The sequence below is a fragment of the Oncorhynchus keta genome, chromosome 3, assembly GCF_023373465.1.
Source record: "Oncorhynchus keta strain PuntledgeMale-10-30-2019 chromosome 3, Oket_V2, whole genome shotgun sequence".
NCBI lineage: Eukaryota > Metazoa > Chordata > Actinopteri > Salmoniformes > Salmonidae > Oncorhynchus > Oncorhynchus keta.
This window is the reverse complement of record NC_068423.1, coordinates 13,414,936-13,435,587: the sequence shown is the minus strand read 5'-3', so window position 1 is coordinate 13,435,587 and position 20,652 is coordinate 13,414,936. Positions and strand designations below refer to the sequence as shown.

The 20,652-nt window shown below is 41.3% G+C and overlaps 1 protein-coding gene across 2 annotated transcripts; it reads right to left on the bottom strand.

Annotated features, from left to right (window-relative positions):
• Positions 1–648: 648 nt before the first annotated feature.
• On the bottom strand, positions 649–13,432 carry pdk2a (pyruvate dehydrogenase kinase 2a). 2 transcript variants are annotated; one of them, XM_052490279.1, is made up of 11 exons: positions 13,141–13,432; positions 8,044–8,185; positions 5,221–5,292; positions 4,946–5,148; positions 4,761–4,850; positions 4,488–4,565; positions 4,033–4,109; positions 3,849–3,947; positions 3,028–3,138; positions 2,662–2,775; positions 649–2,355 (listed from the first exon to the last, which is right to left on the bottom strand). In XM_052490279.1, the coding sequence occupies exons 1-11, from the start codon at positions 13,403–13,405 to the stop codon at positions 2,212–2,214; spliced, it is 1,395 nt and encodes a 464-aa protein (XP_052346239.1). In that variant the 5' UTR covers positions 13,406–13,432; the 3' UTR covers positions 649–2,211. The 2 variants fall into 2 exon arrangements, with proteins under 2 accessions (XP_052346239.1, XP_035605944.1); XM_035750051.2 differs by having other exon boundaries at positions 4,946–5,130; positions 13,141–13,424.
• Positions 13,433–20,652: the final 7,220 nt, after the last annotated feature.

The following is a 20,652-nucleotide window of genomic DNA, read 5'->3' as shown; positions in this document are numbered from 1 at the left end:
ATAACTTTGAGGATCATGCTACACATAGGACGCCGCATTATTAAAGATAGTGTCCTGTGTAAGGACTAACAGTAGCCATGGCTGTTCCAGAGAGAGCTTTTAGTTTACTATGGGCTGCCTGTAGAGGCCAGCTCTCCCACACTTGGCATAGGGTTAACTACAACCTGGGTCAATCACTTCTATTTAAACTAAACTCCAAGTCATCGTGGAAAATAACGTGGCTGTTCTAAATAGGCTGATGGAATAGGTCAAAGAAGAGAGTCAGTGTACTGACAGAAGCACATGCAGGGTGACATTCTAGATGTGTAGGGACATGTAACTCTACCTTGCCCTCATCACAGTATACTGAACTTGAAAGGTCATGGAGCTGGTTCCAGCCAATGGCAAGACAATTGTTTCTGCCTAGAAACACATCGCACTGATTATCTGGGCCCGGACCAGAAACAGCCACTACGCCTTGACTCCTTACACATAGATTAAATAAGCAATATAGCACAAATGATTCATACCCCTTCAGAGGGCTAAGTGGAAACAAGTATTTCAGGTCTGTATGAACTGCCTGGAGATTGGTGGCTAGGGGTTGTTTCTGTACAGGGTCATATTGTCGTTATCTTCAAGCCCTACATTACAGAATTATTAAAACAAGGATTTGTCATTGAAGTAAGTTTAATAATACCACATATTTACAATGTCAATGAAAAAAATTTAAAAAAAAAAAAAAAAACTTAAAATAACTGAAGAAATGTATATTATATGTATATTACAAAATAAAAGGGAATTGATAAAAGCGGATAGGCTGGGAGCATCGTCCCATCACATACACAGCATCAAATATTCCTATGTGACTGGCTTAGCCTAGCCTTAAGGGTCACAGACAATAAGAACGATGTGCTTTGCCCTGGGCAATAGAACGCCGGTGCGTAAAAGATGAACACTGGCTTCCTATCACAAAGTATATCACTGTCTTACTGCAAATTAACTTGGGTAAAATTGTTTCCACAATGTATTTCTCTAGAGCTTGAGTTCACAGGAATACAGAAAGTCTCAACACTGAACAGACCAACAAATTTTTGTTAGTTGAATTCTGTCCATTGAACTGGCAAGAGAAAATGTACTTGAAATCAATATATAGACATCAAGACATGGTAGAACAGTACGTAATATTATTTTAGAATCAAATAAGTCATTAGCAGCCTTCTCCAAGATTGAATACTACATTGTTAATAATGTACATGTTTCAAGTAAAGAAAACTTGACTGACGCAGTTAAGGCTGAGGTGGCATTTTCTGACAGTCAGCGATTTTAGAGCAAGGGAGGTCTAATGCCAGCCAGGACATTCAGTTATTCTACAGTACTGGTTCATCTAAGGAGTTCTACAACACCTCAACAGCTCATTTCCGTTTACAGTACATAAAGATCCTCTCAGAGAGTTCAACCAACACATCGGATTGTCTTTTCAACCTGGGTCCGGTTCAGAAGGACGCAACATTCTGAATGTTGCAGATACAAAATGTTATGTAGAGATGCCGTGATTCCCTAGTCGACATGATAGAAAGGCGTGGCTGCTCTACACAACGTTTCTACCTGAACGTTCCATAACATACTGAACTGGCGTTACATATTCTCACTCACCCACGGTCACGCTACACCATCTCAACAACATACTGGGCGCACAGTATCTGGGTCTTCAGACCCACCCTGCCACATCTCTCCCCCCAAAATTAAGTATGACATTGGGACCTCACTACCCTGCACACCCTCCCATGTTTATTTCATCAACATCGAGCAATAGTAAAAGGCATAAACTGACACACCCAGAAATGTTTTTTAATAGAAGTGCTGACTATAACGGAGAGTAAACTAGAAAAAGAAAGAGACACATTCTTATGCTCCCAAACATTTCATGGGTAAAGCAACCATGTTTGTATGCGCATTAAATGTTTGGGAGAATAATTAGTGTGACAACTTTTTTTAATTTTATTATCAACATCTGGCACTCCCATAAAACCCCTCATTGAGGTGAACAAAGATTATACGTTTTTATAATCTAAGCTAAAATAAAACCATGAAGGGCATCATTGTGAGAACAAGAAAACATGCCAATGACAAAACCAGGATGGAAAACATCCAGTCATATGTGGGCGAGGTTAGGTGGCTGTCTGCCTTGGCATACAGAGCCTCAATCTAACCAGGGTGGCGTCGACATTATCCTCATTTGGCTACCCTGTAAATGGTCAGGTCCAGGGGTTCTCTGCTGGGCACACACCAGTCGTCTGCCTCCTGGCTAACCTTGTAATTCCGCAGAGCTGTCTTGTTGTACACCGGGAGCCTCTCCACAGAGTCTGTGGACAAGGCCTGTGGAGGGAAGGAGATCGAGTTGTATTGCGTGTTCAAAGCATCCCCCCCAAAAGAAAGAAAGGTCACTTCTCTTTTCCCCACTAGCACAGCCTTTGCTGATAAATACTTTGTCAATAGAAAAATGTAATTCATACGATTGTGATGTGTTGTCTCACCTAGCTATCTTAACATGAATGCACTAACTGTAAGTAGCTCTGGATAAGAGCGTCTGCTAAATGAAAAAATACAAAATTCGAATGAATCCAAAGTCAGACGAGTTATATGACAATTACACGAGTCCCATTGTCTCAGTATGTAGCTTACCTTCATGTGGATGACAGCGTCAGTGCCGTAACCCTCCATAGAGTAGAGCTGCAGGTCTCCCTGGAAGTACTGAGCGTAGAGCCGGGAGATGGGCAGGCCGTAGCCAAAGCCAGCCTGGAGAAGACACGACACGGCTCTAAACTATGGCTGCTTCAACAGTCTGATAAACATGAGTGTTTTGGGAAGTTTGGATAGAAATATGTATTGTGTAGAACAGACAGACATACCTCTCTGACATGTAGAGTAAGGAATCATGTCAGCTCTACTTCACAGCATTTCTGCCGGCAATGTTCAGTACATTGCACCCTCCTGAACACAAACCTGGTCCGTGAAAGAATAGACTTGACAAAGAGCAGAGGAACTCACCAATGGAGTCTGAGAGTGCTCACCCCTCTCTGGCGTAGGGGCCGTAGAGTACATGTAGCTGAAAAGATTCTCAATCTTCCTGAAAGGGACTCCGCCACCCCTGTCACTCACCTACGCGTTGCCAGAGAGTGAGTGAGAGAAAGAGAGAGAAAAAAAAAAGAAAAAAAGTCAGGCATTAGAGGAATGGCCAGTCATAAAAAAGGTGGAGATGCTGCCAGAAAGGTGGGTGCCCCTCGTGCCATTGGCTTGAATTCAACAGCCTGCCTTACGATAGGCCAAACCAAGGCATCTATTCTGCATATCGTCAAGGTAACTGGACAATAAGGCCACTCAGTTCCCTCTCCCTCTTTATGTCACTGCAAGAGGCATATTCCTTACAGAAACAGTTTAAGGACTAAACGGAAGTAAACAGAAAAAATTGAGTTTCTATTGAACAAATTCAGGTAGGTCCTTCCCCATTTAAGAAACGCTTTGCCACAGAATCAGAGTAATGAATACTCCCCAGGTGCACTGGTCAGCTCACCAAAAGAACAAGCAGTACTGAGATCAAGTTACTGCAGGACAAGGTTAATGGGCTCTTAGTATGGAAGTCAATGTAGACCTAATCCTGTTCATCTAATCTGGGATTAGCAGCTTGGTTTAACATTAAACAGAATTAATAAGGGTCAAAATCTTACATAACAGCTTTAATAAGGATTTGGGGGGGGTGGAGACAAAATGTAAATTCATTACGCCACAGATTATCATTAGCACTTGTGAGTGTGACAATGGTAGTAATTGGGAATAATGGCATAGCACTACAATTCACTAACATACTGTACCTTGATTGACAGGTCCTCTCCTCCAATGGCCACCATGACTTGAATGGGTGGTAGCCTGTTGCTGGATTCATGGTTCTCAATTGTGGCCCTCATAGCATTCTGGAAAATGGACCAATAGATAACATTCACAAGTGACTAACATCTTCAATCTAAGAATACATTTTTAATGCAGGTTCTACCATACCTTGAAAAGCTCAAACAACATGTGGTAGAGATGGGAGGGCACATAGACAATGCTTATAGGTTGTTTCCGGTTGTTGACTGGGTAAAGCAAAAGAGAATAAATGAATAAACATCTGCAGTATAATTAAAATACAAAAGCCATTAGGATGTAAAGCGTCAGACAGATTCTGTTGACATCCATTTGGATTATTCTGGGAAGAGAGGGGATTTAGTCACAGTGTCAATATTGTTCGAGGCAGCCAGCCAGCCATCGTCACTTATCCATTACTTCTGCCTCGCTGGAATAATTACTTGGCCCTCAGGTCCAGACAGAAGAGACTGTTGGTACACACAGCGGTGGTACTCAGACAATTGCATCCAAGACTCTCAAATTAGCATAAAATGGTCATTTACATGCATGCGTCATCGGTGATATCAGTGGAATAGATGATTAGTTACTCTTGGTTTGGTTCTTACCATTCATTTCTTGCAGCATCAGGTCTGGCGAGCTCAGATAGTACTGATCACACACCAACTTGGCGCTCTGGTAAGCATCTGGAAAAATACAACACCATGAAATGACACAATAAGGGTGTTTGGGTACAAGAGAAATTAAAAAATATATATATTTGACTACATTAAAAAAAAAAATACAATTGGTCACCTCTATTCTCTCCATGCACCCATAGGATATTACAAGTCTTTATAATCTATGACAGCTCAACACCACATTGAATTATTATTTTCTACCTCGGACCACCTCTGTGACATCGCAGTGAGGGTCGATGCTCCCTATTGTGTTGGGGTGAAGTGGATTCCTTGCTCCATCAAAGACAAGAGCTACAGAGAGTCCAATGAGTGGAAAAGTCAGTTTCAAAATGGCCGACAATTGTCTAAAATAATGGATAACTCAGTGGACTGACATCTGTACTCACTGTGCTGGTTGATAAGCATGCGGATAGATATACGGCTCATGTAGAAACGGTCCAGGAAGTACTGAATGTTCTGGTTGGTGACTGAGTCCTGGCCGAACACAGACTTGTACTCAATGACGCCCTGTGCCATGGTGGGCACTACTTCATTGTGCCTGTTCCTGATATTCACCAGGGTGTCCACAAACCTAGAGGATAAAAGGTGACTGTAAGAAAAAAAACAGCATGAGATAGCCAGGTAGGCCCTCTCAATCTATCAAAGATGATTGAGGACTTACTCATCCAGGACACTGTGGCTGTCAGGAGTCTTGTCCAAGAACGCCAGGATTTCCATCAAGCTCTGGACATACCTGAAAACACATTTCAGTTTGCATCATTCCGGAGTAGTGTGGTGTATATGTTTAGCTGCAGCAATACACCTTATAACTAGGGTTGCAATGCTACCGGTAATTTACCAAAGTTCCCGGAATCTTCAGTAATTAACAGAAAACCAATGACGATCTATTTTCATTTTGGTCATTTATACTTGAAGAACTTTAAAATAAAATCTATTCATATATAGTATTCATTCAGTGTCCATATCGTCCATGAGTTTCTAATAGACAGACCATATGGTTAAAGAGAAAATAGCCTAGATAAGAAAGCATCTAATCAACAATGGTATTTTCAATTAACTCGGCTTCTCTTCCAACTATTGACTTTTTTGCACAACTGCCACCAGTTTGATGTCAAAACATTAACAAATGCATATTGACATAGTAACATAAATTAAAGGATATTTCATGCTGAAACCCTCACATTACAACACCAAATGGTATTCAATACATTGATAGCTTATATTTAGGATAATTTTTTTTACAGCTTTGTCATTCCATTTCTTATTTAAAAGCCTTATGTAATTATTTAACATGTGATAAGGCCAGAGAGAGGGCCAAGGATAATTTGAAGTACCCAAGAGACACTTGATGTCTTGTGATAGATTACATAAAATCCTTGAAAAAAGTTAATTCTATAGCTAGAGGACTCCTGATATCTTCAGAAGGTATAAGTCTACTTTTTTGTCTTTATATGTTGTGATATAGTACTGTATCTTTGCTAGCTGGGGCCCTCTACTTTAAGTGCTGCATATCTTCCCAGTGGCCTACTTGGTGTGTGAACTGCATCACTTGCAGATAGTTGTTGACACATCAACCAGGATCACAGTAATCAGTGGCTGTATTGGAGGGGGGCGTGGTTTCACCTCTACTAGGCAATCAGTAATTAGTACAGGGAGGCATGCTCTCCACCTCTGCTAAGCAATCCCCTGGTTTCTCAGGTTTGTCGCAAAAATAAGACCGTTGCCTAAACAAAAACGGTTTTGCGGAGTTGTTCGAGGAATGAAAGAGGAAGGCACCACACCGCTCTCACTTGAGTATCTTACCTAGTTATTTACAGATTCAAAATGTTGCTCTTTTGTAGCTTTGGCAACTATGTGTGTTTTCTACACCCATTTGCACCTCTCCCTGTAGCCTTTATACACACTCCCCAGTCCTTGGCTGCAACCCTTGTAATTTCGTGTACCCTACGCGCACAACCCATTTGGAATTCAGGGTCTCTGGCAGTGTTTGGAACTGCCGATCTGCGGTCAAGAACGCTGAGTTCAACTCAGCCTATGCTGTCCTTCAGTCCCTTGAATATTTGGCCCTGACGGAGACGTGGATTACCCCCGAGAGCACTGCTACTCCAGCTGCTCTTTATTCATCTGACTGTTCTCTCAGAGCATCTGGTCATCGCAGTGGTGGCACAGGTCCACTTATTCCTCTTAACTTCTTGGTCACTGGGGGGCAGTATTGAGTAGCTTGGATGAATAAAGTGTCCAGAGTAAACTGCCTGCTACTCAGCCATAAAAGCCAGAATATGCATATAATTGGTATATTTGGATAGAAAACACTGAAGTTTCTAAAACTGTTTGAATGATGTCTGAGTATAACATAACTCGTATGGCAGGCGAAAACCGGAGAAAAAAAAAAATCCAACCAGGAAGTGGGAAATCTGAGGTTTGTAGTTTTTCAACTCATTGCCATTCTAATATATCTTCCTAAGGCTTCCACTAGATGTCAACAGTCTTTAGAACCGTGTTTTATGCTTCTACTGTGAAGGGGGGCCGAATGAGATGGAATTGAGCTAGGTGTCTGGCAGATTGCCACGAGCTTGTGACGCGGTTATGTGAAAGTTAACTTACGTTCCATTGCTTTTCTACAGACAAAGGAATTCTCCGGTTGGAACATTATTGAAGATTTATGACAACATCCTAAAGATTGATTCTATACTTCTTTTGACATGTTTCTACGACCTGTAATATAACTTTTTGGACTTTTCATCAGACCTTTCGGCTGGACTTGCACGCGCGTTTGGATTTGTTTACCAAACGCCCTAACAAAAGGAGTTATTTGGACAAATTCTGAACTTTATCGAACAAATCAAACATTTATTTTGGAACTGGGATTCCTGGGAGTGCATTCTGATGAAGATCAAAGGTAAGTGAATATTTATAACGCTATTTCTGACTAATGTTGACTCCACAACATGGCGGATATATTTTTGGCTGTTTGTCTCTGAGCGCCGTACTCAGATTATTGCATGGTATGCTTTTTCCATAAAGTTTATTTTTATTTTTTATCTGACACAGTGGGTTGCATTAAGGAGAAGTGTATCTAAAGTTCCGTGTATCATAGTTATATCTTTTATCAGTGTTTACTATGAGTATTTCTGTAAATTGATGTGGCCCTCTGCAAAATCACCGCATGTTTTGGAACTACTGAACATAACACGCCAATGTAAAATTAGATTTTTGGATATAAATATGCACTTTATCGAACAAAACACATTATGTAACTTGAAGTCCTATGAGTGTCATAGTGATTCATTTATCAATTCATTTATTTATTCTGCTTTTTGGGACTCCTCTCTTTGGCTGGAAAATTGGCTGTGTTTTTCTGTAAATAGCTTATATGAACTACATTTTCAAAGGTGAATGAAACAATAGAAAACTTGATCTAAAAAATACAAATCTTCAGTATCACCCTCAAACTTAACTGCACTTACAGAATAATCACTCTTACCAGCTCTGCACCATCTGCACGGATGGGGTTGTAAGCAATCGGTCAGGTAGCAAATTGATCTCCTTCATGATGTTAGATAGTCGCACAGGTAGCTCTTGTCTCAAAAAGACAAATGATGTCGTCTCGCATGCATTGGTGGAACCTGGAGGGAAAAATTAAAATAAAGTAGAGGCAGGCAGGCCTAGCTTCTTTGCTCTGGGAGACCTATACATAATGTGCTCCTGTCGCTGAAGGATACATTCTGTATTCCTAAAACATAAACCCATTTACCAGCCCTCTGGTTCGATAAACTTTTCCTGTCACCGAAGGCTTGCCTACAATCCAGAACGCCTTACCAGTCGCTAAAATATGCTAACTATGGTAAAATCAGCTTTTACATTTCCCGAAGCTCACGCCCTAGTCACCATACTATGTAGCTCTCACCACGAGATTACGGCGTGATCCTAGAGGACAGCGCACCGAATATGGAGTGAATTTGGTAAACTCTGGAAAAGTTTAATGGCGAGCCACTGGAAGAAGAAAAAAAAACTTCAGACAGACAATCAGGTTGCGGCAGTCTTCTCCTACAATCTTGCTTTGGTACTGCAGTTTAAACACCCGGCCCAGAAAGACAATTTCCATAGACTGCCACAGAGACGTCAGATTCGAAAATTCCTAATAAGACACTTTAGTCATCACCTTTGTGCACAAAACAGGCATTGAATTATTCAAAACATTGTTGCTGAGCTTTTTTAAAATTTTAACTCCCATTTTATATTTATCCAAATGTCTGCCATGTTTTTGGATGACTTCGTCACTGCTACCTGTGCACACTGAGTGCTTGTGGACATGTGAAGTTGGGCCGTGTAAACCGGATGCAACCAGGATATAGAAGATCCATGAACTCCTTGAGGCAGGCCGGGCGCCTGCAGGCTGACTTCGGTTGTCAGCTGAACAGTGTTTCCTCCTACACATTGGTGCGGCTGGCTTCTGGGTTAAGCGGGCGGGTGTTAAGTGCGGTTTGTTTCGGCGGATGTATGACTCGACTTTTGACTCTCGAGGCCGTTGGGGAGTTGCAGCGATGAGACAAGATCATAATTGGATATCACGAAACTGCAGAGAAAAGGGGGTATAGCTGGCTGCATAGACTCCAGTTGGACACAGAATATCCATCATATTGACCAGATACTCAAGTGGCCACTCCAACGATGAAAAATCTCAAAATGTAAGGCAGTTGGGAGGAGGCAAGATCAGATGGGACCAGTCTAGCCAATGAGAGGGCAGATATGCGTGGTCCCAAATTAGTGCATTCTCAAAGTTCCCGGGAGGTCACGTGTCCTACTTATATCAGTACACTCAAAAACAACCTAAGCATTACAACACTTAAATTCGCTAAAATAAGCCAATTGTAGCAAAGAAGCAATTATTTGTTCACCAAATCCAACACTCTGACATCCATACAAAAATTCCTTGCTTGATTGTAAAAAATAAATATTAATTAGAAGACAAATGCTGACAGATTGGGGGCCCAGTTATCCCTCCTGAGGCAGATGACAAATACAACGTTGCTATTATTCCTTTACATCTGTTTACCGGTTGGGCTAGGGATGTACTAGCCTTCAATGACAGGAGCCCAGTGTGTAGGCTACAAGATCTCCCAGAGCAAAGAGTGCAGCCTAGGCCTGGCTAAATAACTTCTATACATTTCTAGTAGGGAAAATTATACATAAGGTAGGCTACAATAGGAAATTATGTCAGTGTTTTTGTGCCAAATTATGAATCCATAAAGATAACATTGTTGCAAGTGATGTTGAGGATAGGATAGCATACTTCTGATTAGTTTACTTCTGACCAATGTTTCCTCTAAGCTGTGTGTGTGGGCACGCTGTAGCCCTGAGACTACCGAGCAGTTCCCCCCCAGGACTGATGCGCAGAAACATCAGCCCACGAAGAGAAGTGATGGTCACCAACCAGTCGATCACGATTGACTGGTCACTCTCCAAGGCATTCCTTGTCGATCGACAAACATTTGTGAGAAAGGAAAAAAACTAACACTTATGTTCCTATAATTTTTTTTGTGTCTCAGGTTGTTAGGGTTAGGTGCACCCGATTCAGCTGCCCTGCCCTCCGGGTAGGCAAAAGGTTTCCATTTGATTTCTGAAAAGGTGCAAAGTCTGCTTTCCCGGATAGAAAACCAAGTGCACTATAGTCGAGGTCGACCGATTAATCGAAATGGCCGATTAATTAGGGCCGATTTCAAGTGTTCATAACAATCGGAAATCTGTAATTTTGGACGCTGATTTTGCCCATTTTTTCACCTTTATTTAATTTTTACTTAACTAGGCAAGTCAGTTAAGAACATTCTTATTTTCATTGACTGCCTAGGAACAGTGGGTTAACTGCCTTGTTCAGGGGCAGAACGACAGATTTTTTACCTTGTCAGCTTAGGGATTCAATCTTGCAACCTTACGGTTAACTAGTCCAAAGCTCTAAGCACCTGCCTCACGAGGAGCCCGCGTGTTACGCGAATGCAGTAAGAAGCCAAAGTAAGTTGCTGGCTAGCATTAAACTTAATCACGAGGTATAACTACACATGGTTGACGATATTACTATTTTATCTAGCGTGTCCTGCGTTGCATATAATCGATGCGGTGCGCATTCGCGAAAAAGGACTGTCGTTGCTCCAACATGTACCTAACCATAAACACCAATGCCTTTCTTAAAATCAATACACAGAAGTATATATTTTTAAACCTGCATATTTAGCTAAGAAATCCAGGCTAGCAGGCAATATTAACCAGGTGAAATTGTGTCACTTCTCTTGCGTTCATTGCATGCAGAGTCAGGGTATATAGTCAAAGGTATATTAAATACAAATGGTATCGAGAGAAATGGTCCTATAATAACTACCTAAAACATCTTACCTGGGAATATTGAAGACACATGTTAAAAGGAACCACCAGCTTTCATATGTTCCCATGTTCTGAGCAAGGAACTTAAACATTTAGCATTCTTACATGGCACATATTGCACTTTTACCTTCTCCAACACTGTTTTTGCATTATTTAAACCAAATTGAACATGTTTTTATTTGAGGCTAAATTGATTTTATTGATGTATATTAAGTTAGTGTTCATTCAGTATTGTTGTAATTGTCATTATTACAAATCAAATAAAAATTTGTCCTCCAATAATCGATGTTGAAAAATCATAAAATCGGTCGACGGCTCAGATTAGTGTCTGCAGTAACATAGCAGACATAAAAGAAAGCTGAAGCAATGTAATTACTGTGAGATTTCAAAACATTAAACCATGACTAGAGAGACTGTCAACAAACTGCTGTTTGGAGTGAGTTAATGTTTCAGTTCTTACTCAGCACTGTCAACCATTTGTATTAAACACTTCTACAAGCCATAAAATGCAGGCTCTTATTTCCACTCAGGGAACAAACAAGCACCGCAGCAGTAATGAATGAGTATGAAAGTGTATCCATAGGCTTGCATTGTTGTTATTAGCGGCTTGGGTCTTTTTAATAAAGGACTATTTCTCTGTTCATAGGAGTAACAACATGAATTTGTGCATGAGGCAGAAGTAATGTGGTGCGGCTCGAGTTTCGCCATGAGCTGGAAGACGGTGTCCCCTTTTGGTCAGTGTCAGTCGAGGAAATGGAGAGCAGAGGGATGTTGAGAAGCGGGCACTCAGTCTGCTGCGCTCTCCCTCAGCTGAGACTGACCAGCTGATGCAGGCACATCAGCCCAGTAAAATAACAAGCTAGCCATTTAAAATGTATGCTCACTCAGGTGTGCCTCAAGTAGTACAACAACTGATCTATTACCGGCGTGACCATGGAGACTACCTCGATGTTAAAACGTTTTATTGATGGCCCAATCAATGCATTGGCAGGGAAATTCAAGCAAAGTCAATGTGGTGAAAATGTATTGGGCCTATAGCTTACTGCACAAACCTCATTGCTACAGTACTGTTTTTTATTTAATTTTTAAATTCTTTGCTGTGGCAATTGTGATCAAATCAATATTAGCCACTTTCAATGCAACATCCCAAAACAAAACTATGCAAGAGATTGTTGTAGGCAGAACGTCGGTGTAGGATTATATTGCATCGACACATGACTCAGCCCGGTGCGGCATAACCAATCAGAGCTGCAGTAGGACTATATGCAAATAGACCATTGTCAAATATGGATCTGTGCCATTCATTTTGAACTGGACTTTGTTAACAACATGAGCAAACGGGCTTGTTCTGAGATCAAAGGGAGAACTGCATACTGTGCAGTTTGTCTTAAAGGGGCAGTGTTGTATTGAGACAGGCTTTATTATGTGTAGCCAATAGGCAGGATGGCATAATGTCTTATTCTCTAATAAATGGTATAGGAATAATGCATTTTATTTAGTAAGTGGTTACTTGCATCAAACAACATTTGCAGTCACCTCTGTCTGAAAGACAAATGGATAAACAGGTTCATGTCAAACCTTGCATGTTTTTTCTCATGGAATGTAGTAGGTCTACATTGAACACCACCCATTTGCTGTTACGGTAGGCTGAATGATAGAACAGTTGATGGTAGACCCACATTATGATGTAGGCTACTTCTTGGGAACTTAAAACTAACTTAAAGCGGTTACAGACTCGGTGTTCACAGTAAACGCGCGCTGGAAGTTGCAGAGTTTTCACAACGTTCAAGTTTGCGCTCACCATAAATGACATTTGCTCAATGGCGAAAACAATTAGAGGGAACATTGCTTCTGACTAGCAGTTAAATGGGAGTTTGCTACAAATGCTGACGCAATACTCAGCACTATGAACTAGCCTAGTCTAAGAAAGGCAGACCAAAATATCCAGGAATTTCGCTCAGTAGAGTAAACTGAAACAAATGCGTACATGCAAAGACAAGCATAGTCTTGTATCTGTCATTCAAAACAATAATCTCTCGGAATCTGACCATTCAAAGTGGTGCAAAGTCATAAATCACACTAGCCGCCAATGTCGCTCCAAAACAAGAGCGCGATAAAACTCAAATTTAATTGCCTCAGCTCAATGTCACATATTGCATTAAAGTCAGTTGTCCAACATGGCAGCAACATTGAAGGGCTTACTCACCAAAATCGAGAAACTGTTTCATAGAGAGCGGTGACGGCGAAAATTTTGCAAAATGTTCTATATGTTTAGGCACATTGAGCAATGTTGCATTTTTCATTATAAATCTCACGAATTTCATCGTTGAGGTCTTCAGTAAATCGCTTTGGGGGGAAAAAAAAAATAGGGCTACTACAAATGCTCCTTCTGTTCCAATGTTGATTGCCCAAAAGAACAGGCTCTGTGAAAACCTGCAGCCAATAGGACACCAAAGTAGTTGTTTTTCCATCCAATAAAAAGGTTGTGGGTCCGTCGGAGGGGAGGGGCTTCTGACGAGACAATTGACGCACCCACAACCTTTCACAGCTTCGAGCTTCTTACAAATAGGCTTATTTTCTATTTTATTTTACAAATGGGCTTATTGTGAAATAGAAGGCTCTAGAAATATCAGACTCTGGAAATAGAACTGCTGGACAGTTTGAGGGTAGAATGTCCTCTCGTCCAAAGTTGCAAGATGCTCTGAATAAGTAGGCTTCCAATAGAGTACCACAGTATGAGTCATAATACCCATAAAACCTAGCGGTCAAACAGGGAAATGGTTCCAATCGTTTGTCCACCATTCAATTTTCAGGGGATTTTAGAAACACATAAAATAAGGGCTGTGTTTCACGTAGGCTTACCCTGATCTGACGTTTTGATAACTGTGTAAATCTCTCTAGGACAAGGTGACTTTTATCAGTATTTGCGCCTACACGAAACACAGCCCTTCTTTTAAGTGTTTCTAAAATCGCCTATGCGAAAAATGAATGGTGGAAAAACGATTGGAACCATTTCCTTGTTTGACACCTAGGTTTCATGGGTATCTCTATGATGTGTTGACCACAGAAGCTGCAGCCATCATATGATAATTGCACCCCAATGCACTACCACAATAAAACACATAAACAGTACAAACACAAACAGTTAAAGGCCCAGTGCAGAAAAACATTTCCACACTGAGGTTTGAATAATATTGTGAAAATTATGATAATGCCCTTTTAGTTAATGATGGAGCCGTTTGAAAAGACCACCTCAAATTTTTTGCCTGTTTTGGTGGGATGGAATTTTGTCCTGCCTGGTGACATCATAACAGCTAGTTTTCAGTCCGTTTCCCCCTACTCAGACCACTCCCAGACAGTGAAAGAGAGCGACCTGGCTCTCTGTGTTTGCTGGTCTGTGATCCTCTAGCACCTCCCTGGGTATGATGGGAATGAGGCAACCTCAGAGTTACACACAAGGATACTTTATTGGCACACACAGGAATGAAAGGGACATGGAAAGCTAGTGGCTCTGTAACAGGAGAAAACAGAAGCAATGAATGTACACATACCTAATGAATACACCAGGGCAAGAATGCACAGATATCAGAATAAAGCTGTGATAAAGGACTGTATTGAAATTTAAGCTGAAATGCTGCTGAACAACTGGCATAATATACAGAAATACACAACTTCATACACGCACACCATCCCACATGTCCAGAGATATGAATTAGTCCAGTTGTGCAGGACAGAGATTACATCATACACCATACATCATGCACATCGACTCAGTACTGGTACCCTGAGTATAAAGCCAAGTTATCGTTACTCATTGTGTATTTATTCCTCTCTATTCTTTTTCTATATCTCTTTTTTTCTCTGCATTGTTGGGAAGTGCCCGTAAATAAGCATTTCACTGTTAGTCTACACCTGTTATTTAAGAAGCATGTGACAAATAAAAATGACATTTGTTATGCGCTTGCTGCTCTCTCTGTGACTGCTTGAAGGAGACTGAAAAGTGACAGATGGGCAGATATCTGGCTCGCTAGCAACCACCCTAACAACTAACCTGTCAACCAATCATTGACCAGAGCCCTAGGTGTAAAGGACAGTTTATGACATTATGACCCCTAATTTAGCCTGCTAGGCTCCAGTGCGGGAAGGTTGCCTACTGCAAAGGTTAGAAAGTTAGTGTTTGCATCTCTGAGAGGACTGTGAGATAGTATGCTACGAGTCTCCGGCAGTGGATTCATAACAGACAGTCCTGGCACAATTCTTGCTTGAGAAATTACTCTCAGCTAACAAGCTGTTTTTGTTTATTTTTTTACCATTTTCATTGAAAACAATCACAGTAAGGTACTTAATTGTTACCCAGAAATTATTTGATGTTGAGATAAAAATGACTGCTTTGAACCTTAGATATTCAAGAGTATTGCTGCATTCAAGTTCTAGTCAGAACTAGGAACCTCCAAGTTAATTTTAACTTAAGTTATTTGCGTAGAGCTTCCTATTGGTTGATTCTGATATCTCCCAAGTAATAAACTTGGGATCCGATTTAGGCATAACACATCAACCCTTGATCACAGTAGGTTGGTGGCACCTTAATTGGGGAGAATGCGCTTGTGGTAATGACTGGAGGAGAGTCAGTGGAATGGTATGAAATACATCAAACACATGGTTTCCAGGTGTTTACCATTCCATTTGCTACGTTCCCCAGACATTATTATGAGCCATTCTCCACTCTGCAGCCTCCACTGCCCCAAATAGGCTAGATTATTTTAATACAAGTACACATTTTTCGTTATGCTTGCATTCAATTGCCCCGCTCTGTTGCACACAACACGTTTCCATCCCCCCTGTCACAAGAGAAGCTATGGCTAATATAGGATGATTTAGTACTTTTTCTGAATTTGACCTCTTGACATGTGAGAACATGTTTGTTATGAAGTTGAACATGTTCTCTTTATGCCAGACTGTTAAAGGTGAAATAAAGTACACTCCCCGAAAGGCACTCTATTCGTGGAATGACCAACCAAATAACCTTGAACAATAATTGTTAGGTGTGTGTGCATGGATCACACGTAGTACACTGATTAATATCAATCATTTCAAATTTCATGAAGCAAAAAAGAAAGCTTCACAGCAGTTGATAATAGCATTTTATTTGACATGGTACAATACCACGAGTGTTGTGTTATCAATTGTAATCTTATTTAATGGCATTGTGTTTATTTACGTAAAGGTTTGTCAGCCGCTCAGTAGCCTACTGTATAGTGCTATCTTACAGCCACCCTGTCTGTACTGTCTGCATGGTCTGCATCCATGGTCCTTTCTCTCTCTTGGGCATGGAAATTGTCCCTCCAAGCGTAAGCCCCTGGCAACTGACAATCCGCTGTTTTGAATAAGAATGCCATTGTTGGGGGGTCCATGCAATCCAAGATCCTTGAGATGTCCCTACCCCATTGAAGTTAATGTAAAATGGTGAAGGTTAGGGTTAGGTAAAGGTTATGGTTAGGGATGTCCCAAGGATTCCGTATAGCACTGACCATTGTCAGGGGGGACATTTTCACCATCAAATTACATAAACTATGCCAATAAGGTGCAAATTCATATGAAGTGCTTTCTCCCTTGATCAACTTTTCGATAAACTTGGCTATTCAAAACAACTCTCCAAAGATTACACTGTGCTGTTGCTGTATGATTGAAAGATTGGAAAATAAACAAGCTGGAGTGTAATTCAATAACTATGAAAGGTGAAAGAGAGTCATGCAGAATAAAGTCTCTTCTCATCAAATGATTCTGCTACACCTATGCCTATCTAACTATTCTGTATTAATTTTGGCAGCAGTTCGCCAACTAATGGTCGATGCCTAAATACAGCTCAATCTGACAGTATTAGTCACTTTGTTTTCAGGTGTCAATAATGTAGAAATACCATGTAAAGCACTTCCCCTATGATTATACACCCCCGTGTGGTGATCATAAGAACACCATTCAGCATTATTTTCTAATCTACAACCCTTGCTCTTATATGTGGTCCTTCTGTGGCTCAGTTGGTAGAGCATGGCGCTTGTAACGCCAGGGTAGTGGGTTCGATTCCCGGGACCACCCATACGTAGAATGTATGCACACATGACTGTAAGTCGCTTTGGATAAAAGCGTCAGCTAAATGGCATATATTATTATTATTATTATTATACCTGTGTGTAATTACTAGTACCTAACAACGAATCAATATATTCTTGGATAATAATTCACTAGTTGCTTTGAATTAGCATATTAATGTTATTGAGTGAATGCCCTCCCCTAAAATCCAGATGTGTTGGTCAATACTGAGATGTTAAGAAAGAATGTATTGAATACTGATGTTAACCTTTCTGGTTATAACCTTTTTGGCAAGACAGATCTTCCAAAGGTGGTGGAGTGGCAATCTTTACTTTACTGAAGGAACACCTTCAGTGCTCAGTTGTCTCCACCAAGTCTGTACCCAAACAATTTGATTCGCTGGTTTTAAGCATTCTTTCAAATAGCTCATTTGTTGACTGTTACTGGGTGTTATCGTCCACCATCAGCACCGGCCTGTACTCTACCTGCCCTAAGCTCTCTCCTGGTCCCTTATACTAAGTTTGAATTTGTCCTGCTAGGTGACCTAAACTGGGACATGCTTAAACAACCTGACCAAGTCCTAAAGCAATGGGACTCCCTAAATATTCATCAGATTATTACCAATCCCACAAGGTATGACTCCAAACACCCAGAAAAGGATACCCTCCTTGATGTTATCCTCACACATAATCCTGATAGGTATCAGGGTTATGTGTTTGTAATGACTCTCAGTGAAATGACCTGTCCTGATTTGTCATACACACTTGCTAAAAAACTTTGATGAGCAAGCCTTCCTTCATGACCTGGCCTCTGTAAATTGGTATAGAATCAGTTTAATTCCCTCTGTTGAAGACGCTTGGACCTTCTTTTTAAATATTTTCAGTGGTATTGTTAACAAACACGCCTCCATAAATAAAATGAGAATTAAAAACAGGTTCATCCCCAGGTTTGACCTTGATCTTGCAGAGTTACTCCACCTCAAGAATTCCATTTGGTGAAAGGCTTGGCACACGCATGCTCAGGCTGACTGGCTCTCGTTTTAGGCAAATTAGAAATAAGTGCACTCAGGCTATCCGGAAGGCCAAAGTTAGTTACCTTAAGGAGCAATTCTCTCTCTGTGGGTCTAACCCCAAGAAGTTCTGGAAAATGGTTAAAGACCTGGAGAATAAACCCTCCTCCTCACAGCTGCCCATGTCCCTTAATGTTGATGATGTGGTTATTACTGACAAGGAGCACATGGCTGAGCTTTTTATCAGGATTCCTATTTCACTCAGCCATGCCTCATTCCTCCGATGAGGAGTAAGATAGATCGGACCAATTTGCAGCGTGGTAAGTGTCCATAATTTAATAAGAAAACTGAACACTACAAAATAAACAACGTGAAACAAACTAAACAGTCCCGTGTGGCACAAATACAAACACGGAAAATAAACACCCACAACTCAAAAGTGAAACCAGGCTAGCTAAGTATGATTCTCAATCAGGGACAACGATTAACAGCTGCCTCTGGTTGAGAACCATACTAGGCTGAACACAGAAATCCCAAATTATAGAAAAACGAACATAGACAACCCACCCAACTCACGCCCTGACCATACTAAAACAAAGATATAATAACAGAACTAAGGTCAGAACGTGACAGCCTGTTCAACATTTCCTCATCTCCCACCCCTTCTCATGCGTCTAGCCCCGATGCTCCTCCCTATTTCCCCCCTGCCCCTCTACAAAGTTTTCCCCTGCAGGCAGACACTGAGTCTGAGGTGCTAACGGAGCTCCTGGAACTTGACCCCCCCAAAACCACCTGGGTCAGATGGTTTAGATCCTTTCATCTTTAAGGTTTCAGCCCCTATCATCGCCAAGCCTATCTCTGACCTTTTTAACCTGTCTCTCCTCTCTGGGGAAGTTCCCATTGCTTGGAAAGCAGCCACAGTGTGTCCTTTATTTAAAGGGGAAGATCAAGCTGATCCTGTTATAGGCCAATTTCTATTTTGCTCTGTTTATCAAAAGTGTTGGAAAAAATTGTCAATAATCAACTGACTGGCTTTCTTGATGTCTATAGTGTTCTCTGGTATGCAATCTGGTTTCTGTTCAGGTTATGGGTGTGTCACTGCAACCTTAAAGGTCCTCAATGATGTCACCATTGCCCTTGATTCTAAGCAATTTTGTGCTGCTATTTTTATTGACTTGGCCAAAGCTTTTGATAGGGTAGACCATTCCATTCTTAAGGAGTATTGGTGTCTCTGAGGGGTCTTTGGCCTGGTTTGCTAACTACCTCTCTCAAAGAGCGAAGTGTATAAAGTCAGAACATCTGCTGTCTCAGCCACTGCCTGTCACCAAGGGAGTATCCCAAGGTAGGCCCCACGCTCTTCTCAATTTACATCAACAACATAGCTCAGGCAGTAGGAAGCTCTCTCATCCATTTATATGCAGATGATAGTTTTATACTCAGCGGGCCCCTCCCCGGGGTTTGTGTTAAATGCTCTACAACAAAGTTTTCTTAGTGTCCAACAAGCTTTCTGTACCCTTAACCTTGTTCTGACTCCTCCAAAACAAAGGTAATGTGGTTCGGTAGGAAGAATGCACCTCTCCCCACAGGTGTGACTACTAACTCTGAGGGTTTAGAGGTTGAGGTAGTCACCTCATACAAGTACTTGGGAGTTTGGCTAGACAGTACACTGTCCTTCTTTCAGCACATATCAAAGTTGCAGAATAAAATTAAATCTAGACTAGGTTTCCTCTATCATAATCGTTCCTCTTTCACCCCAGCTGCCAAACTAACCCTGATTCAGACAACCATCCTACCCATGCTAGATTACAGAGACATCATTTAAAAATCAGCAGGTAATGGTGCTCTTGAGCGGCTAGATGTTCTTTACCATTCAGCCATCAGATTTTCCACCAATGCTCCTAATAGGACACATCACTGCACTCTACACTCCTCTGTAAACTGGTCATCTCTGTATACCTGTCGCAAGACCCACTGGTTGATGTTTTTTATAAAACCCTCTTAGGCCTCACTCCCCCCTATCTGAGATATCTACTTCAGCCCTCATCCTCCGCATACAACACCCGTTCTGACAGTCACCTTCTGTTAAAGGTCCCCAAAAGTACACACATCCCTTGGTTGCTCCTCTTTTCAGTTCGCTGCATCTAGCTACTGGAACGAGCTTCAAAACACACGCAAACTGAACAGTTTTATCCAATCTCTTCATTCAAAGACTCAATCATGGACACTCTTACTGACGGTTGTGGCTGCTTTGTGTGATGTATTGTTGTCTCTACCTGCTTGCCCTTTGTGCTGTTGTCTGTGCCCAATAATAATATATGCCATTTAGCAGACGCTTTTATCCAAAGCGACTTACAGTCATGTGTGCATACATTCTACGTATGGGTGGTCCCGGGAATCGAACCCACTACCCTGGCGTTACAAGCACCATGCTCTACCAACTGAGCTACAGAAGGACCACATAATGTTTGTACCGTGTTTTGCGCTGCTACCATGTTCTGCTGCTGCCAAGATGTATTGCTACCATGATGTCCAAAAAGTATCCAACTCTACAGTATCTTACTCTCAGAGAGACTATTCTAACTGAACTCTCAGTGATTCACACGTACAGCCTCTCCCATCCAC

Excerpts from the sequence above, each read along its gene's own strand:
- pdk2a (XM_052490279.1), bottom strand. The coding sequence starts at position 13,405 with ATGGAAAAACAACTACTTTGGTGTCCTATTGGCTGCAGGTTTTCACAG. Across the intron at positions 8,186-13,140 it reads GAAACAGTTTCTCGATTTTG|GTTCCACCAATGCATGCGAG; the intron begins GTGAGTAAGCCC and ends TTTTCCCTCCAG. Across the intron at positions 4,110-4,487 it reads GATGCTGCAAGAAATGAATG|TCAACAACCGGAAACAACCT; the intron begins GTAAGAACCAAA and ends TGCTTTACCCAG.